Source organism: Condylura cristata, unplaced genomic scaffold (assembly GCF_000260355.1).
Source record: "Condylura cristata isolate star-nosed mole 26May11 unplaced genomic scaffold, ConCri1.0 scaffold00012, whole genome shotgun sequence".
Classification (NCBI taxonomy): Eukaryota; Metazoa; Chordata; class Mammalia; order Eulipotyphla; family Talpidae; genus Condylura; species Condylura cristata.
In genome coordinates this window covers 52315053-52331040 of record NW_004567113.1, presented here as the reverse complement: position 1 = coordinate 52331040, position 15988 = coordinate 52315053, and the positions used below count along the sequence as shown (strand labels likewise).

The window sequence follows — 15988 nt, the reverse complement described above, 5'->3', positions numbered from 1 at the left end:
CTATCTTTCTGCACAGCAAGGATAAGCAGCTTGCAAGTTCAAATTCTGATAAGGGCACAATTAATTTCAAGGATAGTTAAACTCAAAGCTGTCTTCACGGTTCACTGGAGTCATGATTTCACTGGAGCTCTCAAAGGACAAAAATACTTAGTTCTATTTTATACTAATGCAAACCTGGTCTGAGACTTACAATACAATCAAAACACAAAAAAAGAAAATACTTGGTAAAGTCCTCAAAGATTTTATTCATACATTTCTTCAAATGATTGTGGAATTTTTAAAAAATCCTTCCTCCACTCCCAAATTTGACAATTTAGGGGCAGTGGTGAGAAACGGGTCTCTGAAGAAAGCAAATACAAATCCACTAGTGCTCTGCTAGCTCACTGAGCCAGCACCAAGAAACCAGTTTATTCTAGAACATTAAAGAGTCTTATATGTGGGTATGTTTGAATTGGCCCTCTGAGAATTGTTCAAATAAAGGAAACATTATGGAAAAGAGAATGGTTTCCAAAACATGCAGCCTTTGAAAGCAACCCTTCTGCAACCTATGCCTAGAAAGTCTTACCTAGCGGTGCAGCATTTATATGTAAAGACAACCAATAACCCCCACTGACATTAAAATCCAAAATAACCTAAAATGTACTTTAAACGGCATGGCATTAGTGACATTCTCTCAAAGCATTCAATTTAAGAGAAATCTGATGAGACTGTTCTTACCCTCAACCCTTATGAAAAGGCCTAATTCCTTTCTAAAACAAAAATATGATTTGCAAGGAAAACAACACTGTACAATTCACTGGTAAATTAAGATCTTCCGAGGCTGTTAAGAAAAGGGGCCAACACAAGTCACACTCGAGAAGGAGGTTAACACAGAAATGTGCTGTCAGTAAAGTGCATGAAAGGAAGCCTGCTCAGCTAACGAAGTAGACAAAGGTCAGAAGTCAAGGGTCATTCACCAGAGCGGCAGCAGGCTCGAAAACCACACTGCAAGTTCTGGCATCCGCTGGCGGTGTCAGCATGAGGACCTGTGTGGAAACAGAAAAAGTGTGAAAGGAGGAATTTCTTCAAGGTCACATTTAAAAGTCTTTTTTACAAAAAGCTGAAACATTAATATTTTTCAATTAGCAATGCGTTTATAACATAAAAGTAAAAACTCCTAATGAGTGTAAAAGGAATTACTCAGACTCAGCACTATCCTTCGTGGCCCCGGCAGTGAGTGCTAGAAGGGAGAGAGAGTATTTGGCAGTGATCTTGCAAAATAAAAATCCAAGGTGAGGCGGTAACCCACAGAAGCAAAGCTACAGAGCTAACTTGGCAGAATCCTTATGTCCGGAACAGTCTTCCTCGACACGCGAGGCAAAAGCTGTCCAGCTGTCACACACAAGTTAGAGAACCCAGTCATGAGAAATGACAGCATATGTGACACTTTTTAATTAAGAACTGTATACACATATACTGTTTCCATATTTTTATTTCATATCTACAGTAAAAACAAATCATACGGTAAGAGCAGATGAAATTATCTTCCAGAATGAAGCACTTCATGGGTGATTCAAAAAATATATCTAAGACACAGTAAAAACTATGATTTAATCACAAAGGAGAGCAGGAGACGTTTGGTGTGGCTGTGATTTATCCCAGGCCTGCGGCTCAGATGGAGGATGAGAGCTCCATAGCACACACAGGCTCAGGAGCTGCGAAGGAGAGCGGGTGTTCGCTCAGCTGTCAAGTACCCCGACAGTCAGCATTCGCACAGGCAGGCACCGTGGCAAAGGCTGATTAACCCCACCCAAGCTTTTCAGAACTGCCCTCACCGCAGTCACACAGTCCTGTCCCACGACAACCACCGGGCCGAGAGGCGTCGGGGGCGTACCCCACGTGGCCATCGGTGTGCACTGGCAGCCCAGCTAGACCGGGGAGCACCAGACCGGGGAGCACGCCGAAGGTGGGGGCGTCGCTGACAGAAACATCGGCGGTGGTGGCAGCCTGTGAAGAGCGGCTGACTCGCCAGCTCCTCACTCAAGCACTAGGACCCAACACTGAAACCACAACATGTAAAGGTCCCACCAAAGCACATGGAGTATCATTTTATGTAGAGTACACAACTGAGAGAGTACTCTGAATGGCTATCTAGTCTAGCTCAGACGTTTTTGAATTTGCTTTGGCTTTTTAAAGTAGTAACCCGCTGACCAAAAAGGCAATCATGCAATACCAAAACAAGAAAATAAGTACTCGCAAATGAACACACTTGTTTCCCTGAATGCAACTCTCCCCGGGCCCCCAAATGGCAGATGTGAAACACAAAGGACACCACTTCTGCGGGTCTGCAATCAACAAGTGTAATGTCTATGCCTTTCGTAATGGAAATCATAATGTGTCTGTAGGTAAGAAAAGAAACTGAAGAGCTACAATAGCTTATGATTTAATTCATTTTCAGATTCTTCTGTCTCATTTTAGAATCGATGGTGCTCAGGCAGGGAAGGGGCGCAGGGCCTGAAAGGGGACACGGGTATCAGAGAAGGCGGGCTGCAGGTCTGTAACGGCCAGTGCAGCCAGTGACATAGAAGGATTCATTATATTAAGTTTCTGTCTCAAATTTCCATAATCAACATTAAATTATCTCAAATGTAAAATCAAATTACCATAACTCCATTTTTTATGCAACAGAAATTAAAATCTGTTCTATTTCATAAGCCAGAAAGAAAAGGAAAAATACCCGATGGTTTCACGCATAGCAGTAGTATAACGGACCAGGAGAGAAAATAACAACAATAAAGAACAGCTATATACCAGAGACATTTTATGGGGCGGAGTGGGGAATGGGATAAAAAACGGTGGGGTGGGGGAAGGAAGTGCACTGGACTATGGGAAGGGCACACAGGTGATTTGGTGACGGGAAGCCCACGGGGATTACAACTGAGATGGAAAAAGGCACAAAGTGATGTAAAAACAAAATATTATATTATCTTTAAAATATTTTATAAGGGGAAAAATCTGTTTCAAAAATGAATAGTGTTGCAAGTATTCAATATTCACTACCAAGCATTTCTGTCTTGAAATAGAGACTATTATGTTAATCATTTTAATGGTCAAAATAAAAGCTCTTAGCACATATTATCAGGAATTCTGAAAAAGGGACTATGAAATCCTGTAATTTGAAACTCTTCTTTGAGTTTCAAACGCTTCTCTTCTCAGATTTTCCACTGAAAATACTTGTTTCGACTATCTGCACCTGCTAACCTCCCGCCACAACCCCTGTGGACCTCCTTTCTCCCCGTGTGATCACTGGTCACCCTCAGCGCCTCCTGCCAGTCACCCTGCGGCTCCCTCGAAGACCCAAGCCTGCTCGCCTCACTAGGCCCGGCCTCCGTCCCTGTGGCGAAATGCCTGAGAGGCTGGTTCTGTGAAGAAGGAGTCTGCTGATTAATGTCTCAGTATGTAATTCTATCCCCAATTTTGTAAAAGGGTAGTGACATGGAGACTTCAACTTTCCCAAAATACTTCAAAGTGTCCATAATCCTATTTCTAACAAGGATACAAAGCCAAAAAGGAGATTCTGTACTGAGTTCAACAGTGGCCAAGGGAAAGCTCTCCAGTGACAGCTGAGAGCAGCCTAGTGAAGGAGCTCCTGGCTCGCGGGAGGGAACCAAAGGAGCCAAGTCAGCTGGCTCAAGGAGGCTGCTCTGCAGGACTCAGACCCCCCAACACCAGCCAGGACTCAGTCCTCCCCAAAGAGGCCAGCAGCGCTGCCTTCACCCAGGGCGAGGGTGAAGCTCTGCGAGCCCAAAGTCGAAGTGCTGGTGGAGGGACAACGGGGAGAACACGCAGGCGTGAGCGCGCCTCCGCCCGCAGGGAGCTGAGCCAGCCCCGGGGGGGTCTGTGGGCGTCTCCTCACTCACCCCAACACCAAGGTCTCACACACACAGATACATGCTCAAATGGGCACCGGGATGCCCGAGTGCTCCTGGGATTCTAAGTACTGAGAGAACTAATACATAGCGTACCCAAAACCCAACACTAATGACCTCAAAACACAGAAAGGTCAACACCAGAGTGGGATCTGATCCCAAGAACCCACAAAGGTGGGCCATCACGTGAAGGGACTTTATTCTAATGACGGCCTGAGGTAAAGCAAAAGTGAAGACATCCACTTTGTTTAACTTAGCTTAGTCCATAGGGTAGAAAAAAATGGGAGAATAGCAATTTCCAGAGCGGAAAACCACAGGCAATGTCAACAAGACCCCTAATCATCCCAGGAGGCGTTCAGGAGAGGAGACAAGCACAGGCCAGGATAAGCCCCAACAGAAACAGGGAGGCAGCGTGAGAAGGATGCGCAGGCGCGTGGGCCGGGATCCGGGGGGAGAGCCAGGCTCCCAGACGCCGGCGACTCAAAAGGCTGCTCCCTTCACTCTGGCTCATCACCAGCAAACGTCCATCTCAACACAGGACAGAAACCCAAATGGTTATAACACAGGAGGGCTAAATTAATTGAACAATAAAGAAAACAGGAAGATAAAATTTGCATGAGCATTAAACACACTCTTTAAATGCACGGTAAAGTATAAATTTTAAAAGAAAGCACTTAAATAGATTAGCTAGAAAACAAACAAAATATTAGCTACAGAGAGCTATAACGTTAGCTATAGATCATTCCATTTTTATTACTTGTGATTTTTTCCTGAACCTTCGGTGTATTATTTGCACACTTATGCTGCATGTCTGTACTTACCTTCACTTACCTTTAACTCCTCAACTTAAATCAGAAACATGAGAGCAAATCATCTGAGACCGTGTCACCTTCAGAACTATAAGCTAATCTATCTCGATTCATAAATTATACATGCACAGACATGCACATCAACACAGAGAGTTTGCTACCACTTCTCAAATGTTCTTCAGAACTCTCAAAACTACACAGTTGCATTTGCTACTCTGTAAATGACAGCATTTTTTAATGTTATGGCTAAGAAGCCTACTCTTACATTTAAATCTTAACTTTTTCAACCAAGTAACAAATTTAAAAGTCCTAAATAATCATTCAGAAGAATCAAAACTGGCATGTTATGCTTAACACAGTATCTTGTTTACTGCAAAGTCTTTGAATATCTGATTATTGTATTTTCCAAAATCTCTGCCAGTGATTAGAAAATACATCATTCTACTTTTATTTATAACTTATTATTTAACAAATGTTGTTTATCAGTATTTAAATCTTTTCATTAGCTATGTAAACTTTCTTTTTAAAAGATACAATTTTTGGTACGTAACTCTCAAATAATTTAAATATGCTCACTATTCTTAGACCCCTGTAAAACATATCAACCAATTAGAGAGGACCAGCTGTGTTGTCAAGACAATGCAACTTTATTCTAACATTTTCTACTTTGACTCCAGAAATTAGAGGGCGCCTGTCTGGTCTCCTCAAGTGGAGGACAGCCGGACAGCCCCCAGAGATGGCGTGTCCACTGACTCCTCTGCCTGCTGGCAGGTCCCTGGCCACTCCTCTAGTCTAACTGCTCTGCCAGCAGCTCCGCTCCTCCTCCGTCACCTGAAGATGCGATGGGCTCTCACACACACCGCAACCGAAAAGACAGGTGCACAACAGAATCTGAATTTTTTCCCAGTTACAAATGTAACTACAAATACTAACTTGGCAACTTTTCATGCCTTGCAGAAAGTTACCCTCTTCTCAATGGCAATCTAAAATCTGAAAGGGAATGGAAGGTACTTTAGAAAGTTTAACAGACGGGTTGTAGGGCAGGAATAGGTTTAATAACAAAAACAAGAAATATTTATCTGGTGATTGTTAAAAGTAGCTGTAGGACTCAACTTGAAAATACTGTTAAGAATTCCAGTCACGGACCCTCCCTGGTGGCACAATAGGTTAGGACACAGCACTGCAACCACTTTGATCCCTGGCCCCAGAGGTGATCCACCGGGCGCGGCAGACCTCTCCTGACCGCCCGCCTCTCCCCTCAGCAGTGTACTTCATCGATCTGCCTGTTCTGCTCCCCACTCTGCCTCTGGTGAATCCTCTCTCTCCCCGTGAACCTCTGGCCTGTATCCCAGTCCTGTATGCAAAAATAAGTAAATCTTTAATTAAAAAAAAAAAATTTCAGTCACATCTAAAGCCTCTCAATCTCTTCCCCAATACTACCCTTCTCAACCTACCAGAAGATCTGTTTGGAACCAGATTTTCTAAGATCCTGGAAGATTCAGCCTGTGGCCAAAGTCTCCTTTTTCTATTATATTTTAAAGAGCTGCCCTACAAAAGAATTGAGCCTGCCATCCCTAAGGAGTCAGTGGATCTGGAGCATCAATACTTTAAGGTGCTAATAAGCCGTCATCAACACACCACTCCAGAAGAACTTCCCACATTTTCACAAGAATCTAAAATTTTTACTACAACTTCCCACCTTTGGAATCATAAAATTATTGTAGATCTCAAGCTCAGAGAATGGTATTTGAAATATCTCTTCACCAGGAAAACTTACCTGTAGAGAAGTTAATGAAGATGCAAAGTAACTTTTTTTAATTTATCGAAAGTAAAAGACTAACCCTGAAAATAAGCAAGTTTGGTAGCTTGAAATCTAGAAAGCCAAACCTAAGGATCAATTCCTTCGAACGGACCTCGATGCTGGAAGGCATTACCGTTAATGTTGTCACAGTAGTAAAAGTATTCATCATTCAGAGAAGGGCACGCCGAGACCAAGTCCTGCAGGCCTGCGCCAGTGACAGTGAGGCAGCCGGAGAGGTTCAGGTGCTCCAAGTACGGCAGCCCGCCTCCCCGCGTCAGCACCCTGGAAGAGAAGGCTGACAGTTGAGACGTACTCCTCCATGAAATCTGCTTTTAGCTTAAGTACACTTCATTCATTCAAGTTATTTTTTAACTGAAGACCTTACTTTTGTTTTTTAAGGTTTATTTATTTATGCAAACAGAACTGGGGTACAGGCCAGAGGTGCAGGGGCAGTGTGAGGCTTCACCAGAGACAGAGTAGGGAGCAGAACAGGCAGATGGACGAAGTACACTGCTGAGGGGAGCAGCGGGCGGGTCAGGAGAGGTCCGCCGCGCCATCTGGGTCACGTCCCTCACCAAAGCGTCTGCGGCCGGCTTGCAGTGCCGCGCTTTAACCCGCTGCACCCCCAGGGAGGGCCCCTATTATTTGTTTTTACTTCATTGTTCATTTTGTGCATTTTTTCAGCTCAGCTGTAATCCCCATGGACTTCCCAGCACCAATTCACCATGTGCCATCACCATAGTCCTGTGCCCTTTTCCCCCCTAGTTCTGACCCCATTCCTCTTTCCACCCCTAAAATGTCTCTGGTTTATAAACCTCTATGAAAATTTACACTAGCCTATGGCCCACTGGACCACAAGTAACAGACCCTTCCATTTGGTAATGAGAACATTTATGAAATTCTATAAAACATAGTAACAGACCACATCTATAGGCAAGAACACATTTTCCTAAAGACATTGAATACACAGGCATGAAGTTGTTTCTCTGTAAGAACAGTAGAGCAATTCAACACTTAGAGGAAGGAAGTACTGAATCCTGGAACTGAAATCTTCATTCTCCTACCAGATTGAAAATCACTGACCAGTGTGGCAATTCCTCAGAGTTAGCATAAGATGCAACAATTCCTTTCTTTAAGTATATGCCCAAGAGAACTAAAGACATTTGTTTACACAAACATAAATGAATGTTCACAGCATTATTCACAGTGGCCAAAAAGTGGAAACTCAAAAGCTCATTGATTAACGAATGCATGAACAAAACAGTACAACCATACAACAAAATATTAAGCAGCCATAGATTACTCTTACATTCCTGGTCAAGGAAAAAGTTACACAAAGCAAAAATGCAAAGAACTAAAGGGAAATTTCTACAATACTGAAGACATCACTGTACTATTTTTAATAATGAATATAACAATTGGACAGAGGATCAATATGGAAGCAGAGAACTAGGAGAATACTACAAACTAGACCATACGACACAGACAAAACACACCACCCAAACAACAGAAAACACACCTCCCAATACAGGGAACACCTACCAAGACAGACTGACAGGCAGGTTAGAGCCACAATACAAGTTTTCATAAATTTAAAAAGACTGAACTCAACAAGTATATTTTCTGATGCAATGAAACTACAATTCAGTAACAGAAGGAAAGTTGGAAATTCAGCAAGTGGGTCAAACAATAAATTACGAAGGAAACTAAGATGAATTAAAACAACACAACATACCAAAGCTTCTGAGATACAACAAAAGTGCAGCTGGGAGTGAAATTTATAGTAATCAAAAAAAAAATCTTAATCCATTAACCTAACTGTTCATTATTAAGGAACTAGAAAAGGAGAAGCAAATTAACCCCAAATCTAGCAGAAGGAAAGGCAGACTAGAGCAACAGTTTTAAAAACCAGAGAATAGAAAAACAAGAGAAAAATCAACAAAACCAACAGTTGGCTCTTCGAAGTGATCAACAAAATGAAGAAACCTTTAGCCAGATTGACAAAAAAAAAAAAAAAAGGAGGGGAGGTGGCCAAGACTCATATTGCCAAAGTCGGGAATGAAAGTTGGGACATTACTACTGATTTTACAGAAATGAAAAAAGACTATAAGATAGTATGATAAACTATATGCTAACAAAGTCATACTACCCAAATGAAATGGGAACTACTTAGAAACATACCAGCACAAAAAGTGATTTGGGGAAAAATATTTTTAAATCTGAATAGTTCAATGACAAGGCGATTTAATTAGTATCCAAAACCTCCCAAGTAAAAAGACAAAGTCAAAAGGCCTCAGTGGTGAATTCTAATAAATATTTAAAGGAGAATTAATAACAATCCATCTCAAACTCTTGCAAAAAATGCGGAAGAGGAAGACTTCCTACTATTTTTCTTCTTCTTCCTATTCTATAGCCACTATTAGGAGGGCACCAAAGCCAGAAAAAATCACTAGGAAAAAAAAGAACCACAGGCCAACTTTAACTGTCTCTTAAAAACAAAGGCACAGAAAGCTAGCCAGCTAAGTCCAGAAGCATATGAAAAGAACTACAGACCATGACCAACTGGATGTTGTCCTAGGGATGCAAAAGTGCTTCAACAGATGAAAATCAATCAACTTATAGTACATAGTAGGAGAATGAAAGGGGGGAAAAAATCACATGATCATTTCCACTGATGCAGAAAAAGAATTTGGCAAAACCAAACACCCTTTCTCTAGTAATAACAATAATAAAAACTCAGAAGCCAGGAGTGAATGAGAACTTGACATGAAAAAGGCAAATACTAACATACTAATGGTGAAAGACTGGAAACTTTTCACTTTTTCTTAAAGATTTTTTTAAAGGTTTATTTATTCATTACAGAACTGGGGTGCAGGCCAGAAGTACAGAGGTGGTGAGAGGATTCACCAGAGGCAGAGTGGGGAGCAGAACAGGCAGACTGATGTAGTACACTACTGAGGGGAGCAGCGGGCGACACAAGAGAGGTCTGTTGCATCATGTGGGTCACCTCTGGGGTGGGGATTGAACTTGCACTGAAGCAGTTGCAGCTGGCTTGCAGTGTTGTGCTTCAACCCACTGTGCCACTAGGAAGGGCCCAGCTTTTCATTTAAGATTAGAAATATGGACATTTTGTGCTGGAAGTTCTAGTCAGCGTGATTAGACTAGGAAGAAAAAAAAAGAATAAAGGCATCCAAACTTGAAAAGAAGTAAAATTATCTTTGTAGATGGCATGATCTTCCATGTAGAAAATTCTAAAGCAGTCACAAGCCAGAGCTAAGAAATAAATTAAGTAGAATACAAAATCAATATGCAAAAATTATAGTTCTATATAGTAACAATTAATAATCTGAAAAGGAAGCTTAGCTAAACAACTCCATTTACAAGAGCATTAAAAAGCTTTAAATACTTATGAATTTAACCAAAGAAGCAAAAGACTTGTATACTGAAAATCACAAAACACTACTGAAAGAAACTAAAGAAATAGAAACAGAAGTCAAATGCTTCTAAGTCAACGTTCACAGCAGCATCATTTGCAACAGCTGAAAGGCAAATACAACCCAAGTACTCACTAATGATGACATCAGTGATGCCCAGGTAAATGAAAAGTGACATGAAAATACAGTAATGATTCAGCTATAAAAAGGAATAAAGCTCTGCTACTTGCTACATGAATGATCCTTAACAGCATTATGCTAAATAATATAAGCCAGACACAAAAGGACAAGTGTGATATGATTCCATTATGTGACAGATCTAAGATGTATAAAATACATAAAGACAGAAGTAATACAGAAGTTGCGAGAGGCTGGGAGGGATGGAAAACAAGGAATTATTGCTTAATAGAGTTTTTCAATTTCAAACAGTGAAAAAGTTTGGAAATAGGAGAATTTATACAACAATACAACTAGATTTATACACTTGAAAATGGTTAAAATGGTAACGTTTATATGTAACCTTTGCCACAATTTTTTTTAATTTGCATACAAAGTCTGGCACTAACACTAAGCAAATGAGGCAGTGGAAAATAGTAGATTAAAAACCAACATACCAGAAATACGTCAGGAAAAAAAAAAAGGATGAAACAAGGGGAAAACAAACATCAAGATTGTAGTCATAAACCTAACCATCTCTGTAACTACATTAAATGTAAGTGGCCTACACAATCAATTAGATGAGAAGAGAAAGTTCAGTTGGATTTTAAAAAAGGTAAGGCCCGACTACATACAATGTCTGCAAATGGTTGCCAAGGGGAGAATAAGTAGTCTGCACCACAACAGAAATGATAAAGTTGGGGACAAAAAAGGTTGAGAATTTAGTGAAGAAACTATATTTTTACATCAATAATAGCCAAATTTATTTTCATCCCTATATAGAGCAGAAAATACTATATTAAGACTATCTATGTTTAACTAGCCATTCCCTGTGGCTTCAACAGTTTAAAATCTTTATTTTCAACTTATTTTTTTTTACTTTGTTCTTTTACCAAGCTCCTATAACCAACTTTGCCAAAATTCACGCAGTCATGCCTGAGTAAGAACACAATGATCAATGCAGAAGGACACAGTGAGCACTCCCAACAAGCACTGCTGGTGCCATTAGCTGTAGCGAAAGTATGTTTGTCTCAAATCTACTGACATCAGATGTAGGTACCTTAATTAGTTGACTGAAGTACTTTTCAAAAAGCACAATGAATGCAAGTTGATTCTAAAAATTAAAATTGTTTTTATCTACTTCCTTAGCCTCTTTCCCACAAAATGCACACAAACACACTAACTTCATTTCAATCTCTACTCTTAAAATGGATTCTCAAAGCTTGCCAAGTCATCAAATATGAAGGCACATTCTCTTTACTCACTAGCTTGTAGTTCAACTTTACTTTCCTACTGAAAGGTCAGTCTAATTATATGTTTATGGGTTAATTCTAAAATTATTGTATGAACAATGTGAAAGCAGCTAATTTACCTTACTTACTCTAAACAATTAGGACAGGAAAGACGTCTAGTAGATGCTTTATAAATATCTAAATGAAAGATTCTCCACGACAACCCAATTTCGAAGACCATCTGCACTCCAATTGCAGGCTTTCTCGATGTGTTAGTTTCTGTGCATTCTCCCGTCCCCAAAATGAGTTCTTCCCTGAATACAAACTCAGTTTTTCTCAAGAATCTCATAGAGCTTCTCAGGAAAACTACTGAGATAAGCCAGAAATGTTAACTTCTATCCATGTTCAACAGCAACAAATGATCCACTTAGTTATTTCTGAAGTCAAGAACATCAGAATTTTAATACAAAGTACCAAAATCATACTGTGAAGTAACAACTAAAAATAAACTTCATATTTTTCTTCAATTTCACTTGGGAAATGAACTCTCTGCCTTGGAGGAAACCAGACATGGAGACTCCTTCAAATAAAACCTTGGTTTTACGGATGAAATATCCCCTTTCTAAGTTTATCCCAACCTTACACATAAAGTTTCTAAGTTTTTATTCATTGAAGTCAAATGTAAAACACCTCTACATTAAATTCATCAAAATCTCGACTCTATGCCCTCCCTGGTGGCGCAATGGGTTTAAAGTGCAGCACAAAAAAGCTAAAGCCACTTCTGCACATGAGTTCCATCCCCGCCTGCTCCGGAGGTGACCACATGGCACGGCAGACCTCTCCTGACCCGCCCGCTGCTCCCCTCAGCAGTGTACTTCGTCCATCTGCCTGTTCTGCTCCCCACTCTGTTCCTGGTGAATCCTCTCACCCTCTGCATCTCTGGCCTGTACCCCAGTTCTGTATGAATAAATAAATAAATCTTTTTTTAAAAAAAAAATCTCGACTCCCCTTAAAAATCAATTTTTCCTATTGATTTTGGGTTATTTTTCTGGGGTCTGGGTTATTTTTCAAAATCTTGACAAAACTGAGGAAAAGATAGGAAATTACAACTGACCCAGACATTATTGCAATTCTGAAATAATACCAAGGGTTGTATTATTCATTCTTTGAAAAATAAAACTGGTCATGTTGAAAATGTAACTGAATAAAGTCATGAAGAAGTTTTCATAATAGATGTGATGGTAATGAAAAAGATAATGGGAATGGGAAATGACTTATCACATTTTAAATTGGCCCAGAAATTCCTTTTACTTTAAAAGCTGTTTATAGTCAAAAATAAGTAAGTCGCATTAGTTGGGAACACCTATAAAAATATAAGCCTTTTAAAGGAATAAATCTCAACATAAGGAAGCCTTTGCTTTCAGATGTTTTAACTGGAATACATGCCCTTGCGTCTGAACACACAGCAATTAATGGAGTGATGCAGAGTAGCAGGGATGCAGTGGCAGGCTCCTCAGCTGAAAGCACACTGGTGATTATTAGTGACTCCTAAAAGTCACTAATACGAGATTGCTGACAATCTCATATTAAGGATCTTTTATAATTGTAGGGGGGTACTAGATTTTGGGCTGGATGAATGTTTCATTATAACACATCTTGCACCCCATTATTAAAGAGTTCTAGTAGTGGTCAGATTATTTAAAAACATGTAATCAATTTCCAAAGACTCATCGCAAAGATAATTACTGCACAGCAGCTACCACTTACTGAAAAACAATTCTGTATCCCACTGTTAGCTGCTTTCCAGGCACTCATCTCACGTAAAACTCAAAACTAGGAGGTGAAGTATTTTGGACAAAGTCAATAATGATGCAGAAAAAGAACAGGACCAGCGTCCACTGAGGCCCTACCCGGAGGGCACTGCCCCCCGCCGGCCTGGCCGCAGTGAGCGACTGTGGCACCTCCTCCACACGCAGGCCGCCTAGCGGCCGGGGGACACATGGCAGTGTCTGCCGAGAGGCGCGACCTCTCCAGTAAATGTTTCACCTCCACTCTTCCTTTGCTCTAACAAAAAAAGATCCATTTAACCTGCTAAAAATCATGGTTACAAGCAAAATGTAGTAGAACTTTTCCCACATTCTCTTTATGACTTTAAGAAAAACATACAAGTGAGTAACTCACAGTCAGGGGGGACAGCTGCGACCCTGGCGACTGCTCAGAGCGCTTCGCCTCTCAGACCTCGTGAAGGCTGCACCATGGCTCTGCACACTTCCCCTGCCCTCAGTGGAAGTCCTCAGCACTTTAACTCCAAAGGTCTAAATGTAGGACGGGGTCTCCCACTGAGTGCCAACACCACGGCCGCTGTCGCCAGCCACCGGCGCGGCCGACCCGCCGTCTCCCCGCTGCACCCCTCAGCAGTGGATTTCAGTAGATCTGTCTGTTTCTGCTCCCCACTCTGTCTCAGGGGAGTCCTCTCACCCCCAGCCCCGCACCTCTGGCCTATACCCCAGTTCTTTGTACGCATAAACAAAAAATAAATCTTAAAAAAAAGGTTTCTATACCTCTTAAAGATTTATTTTTTATATTAATGCCAATAATTAGGGTAGAGTGAAACTATTCACTTTGTTTACAAAAATTCCTTTACAAACTTCCTTCAACTAGATTTAAAATTTTATTTATAGTTATTGGACAATGTGTGGTACATTTGGAATATGCACATCCTTTTGTTCTTAAAAGGACAGAGCTTCCTGAAGAAAGAATATAAAGAGTTACTCAAAAAAAGACTTTCTCCGCTTGGCATTCACTCTCTCGGCTGAGAGACCATCAGCCCGTCCCAGGCTGCTCACCCAGTGCCCCCAGCACATCTCCTCCACTACAAGCAAACGGACACTGCAAGCCTGAACACTCCCCGATGAGCTCTACACTGATCTGCGGACGATTAGACGCACCACAAGAGGCACCCGAGGCTTTATGCCACATGAGCTCTTCACTGTTTATCGTGTCTGACACCCACTGTTACAGCCCTAATGGAGCTCAAGTCTATTCAAGATAAGAGAGAAACATGCCATCTCCAAAGGCTCCTATCGCAGCTAATCAAACCACTGCCGCACGCTGTTAACGCGCCAGCAGCCACTGCCGCCCTACTCAGGGCCCGTAGTGCCCTACTGTGCGCTTGCTGGGCGCCCTCGGCAGCAGTGGCGTTTTCCACCACCACCCAGGGACATCCTATTTCATCAAGGTCAACTTAATGGCATCTCTTCGTCACACTTCCCGATTATTCACCTCAACATCTCAACTGGATGAGAGGTTGCTCTCCTGTCCCCACAGCAGCTTTATCCAACATCCCGTAAGAAAGCCACACAAATAATACACAGCAATAAAACATGACAGAACTATTTTCTCCTGTTACAAGTCTTTGAGGATAAAAATTATATCTTACTCATCTTTACACCCACTAAAGAACCTCAGAAAAGTGAGTGGCAGGCATTGGCTACTTATTAAGCTTTTAAATGCATTGGCCATCCACATACTGCAGAAACTTCATGCTGCTTGGTACTGTTTCAACACTCTGAGACAGGACAGTTAGCATTGGTTAAAATAAACCAGCTGATAGAAAATAAAGTCAGTTTTTCACATCTGAAACTGAGAACATGTCCATTTCCTTCCTAGTTATCTAGCGCTGCTTACTGACCTGAGACCACGGTCTGTGATCTGGTAACATCCAGACAGACTGAGAAACAGAAGAACACGTCCAGTCTCTTGATCAGACTTCTCACTCCCAGAGTAAATTAAGTCTTTTCCCCCAGGCAGTCTAGTCCTTGATGCTTTTCCACAGAACGCAGAGGACTCTGGGAGTGCTGACATAGTTCTTAGAGCTGTTCCTGTACAACAAAACGAGTGACCACAAAGTGCAAAGTCCGGGGCAGCACAGTGCTGCTGCCAGCAGACGCTAGTCCTTAGTCCGATGATATCCTTGCTGTAACATCCAGAGGAGGAACAACCAAAGTTGGATGCTGTTTCCATTACACAAAGACTCTCAACATTTCTGTGTCTCCATTCCACAGCATCTTCAATATCGGCCAAATCTTCAGCATCTAACATCCACACGTAAGGAGAAGTAAAGCTCCCAGAAGAAACAGACTCAGTCCAGGGATGTTCATTATCTATTTCTTCTCCAATGTCGCTGTTAGTTAGGTCATGCAAACAAGCGTACGGCTTGCTGGACTGCATGGTAATGTCTTTGTTTTTCCATGTAGTCGAAGTAATCTTGCTTGCAGAAGTTTTCAAAAGGCCACTCTGCTGAGATCTCAGAATTCCCAGAGCTCTAGATATCTTCTCTAGAGCCACATCTGTGATTTTTTCACATCCAGACAGATCAAGATGCCGAAGACTTTGGCAGCAACCAAGCCAAGACCAGCTAGAATTAAGAGATAAGGAGACTATTAACAAATATCGCTAAGTTCTTTCAAAGCATTTGATTCTAAGTAACTGGAAACTAGACGATCTCAAGTCTAAAATTTCCAACATGTATGGACTCTTTATTGCCAGGCACTACTTTAGAAGCTAGTGGTAAGAAGACACTAAGCATAACTGGAACTAAGAATACTGCTAAGTAAAGCAGGGTAGGGGGAGAAAAGGGTGTGAAAGG

At 41.4% G+C, this 15988-nt stretch overlaps 1 protein-coding gene across 1 annotated transcript in view; it reads right to left on the bottom strand.

Annotated features, from left to right (window-relative positions):
• Positions 1 to 218: 218 nt before the first annotated feature.
• FBXL5 (F-box and leucine-rich repeat protein 5) overlaps positions 219 to 15988 on the bottom strand; it is a 36273-nt gene continuing 20503 nt past the window's right edge. Inside the window, exons 9-11 of the mRNA XM_004681395.2 lie at positions 15032 to 15757; positions 6652 to 6800; positions 219 to 1025 (exon numbers count right to left, since the gene is read on the bottom strand). Of these exons, the coding sequence (XP_004681452.1) occupies positions 949 to 1025; positions 6652 to 6800; positions 15032 to 15757 (952 nt within the window). The 3' untranslated portion in view covers positions 219 to 948. The remainder of the gene's footprint in view (positions 1026 to 6651; positions 6801 to 15031; positions 15758 to 15988) is intronic.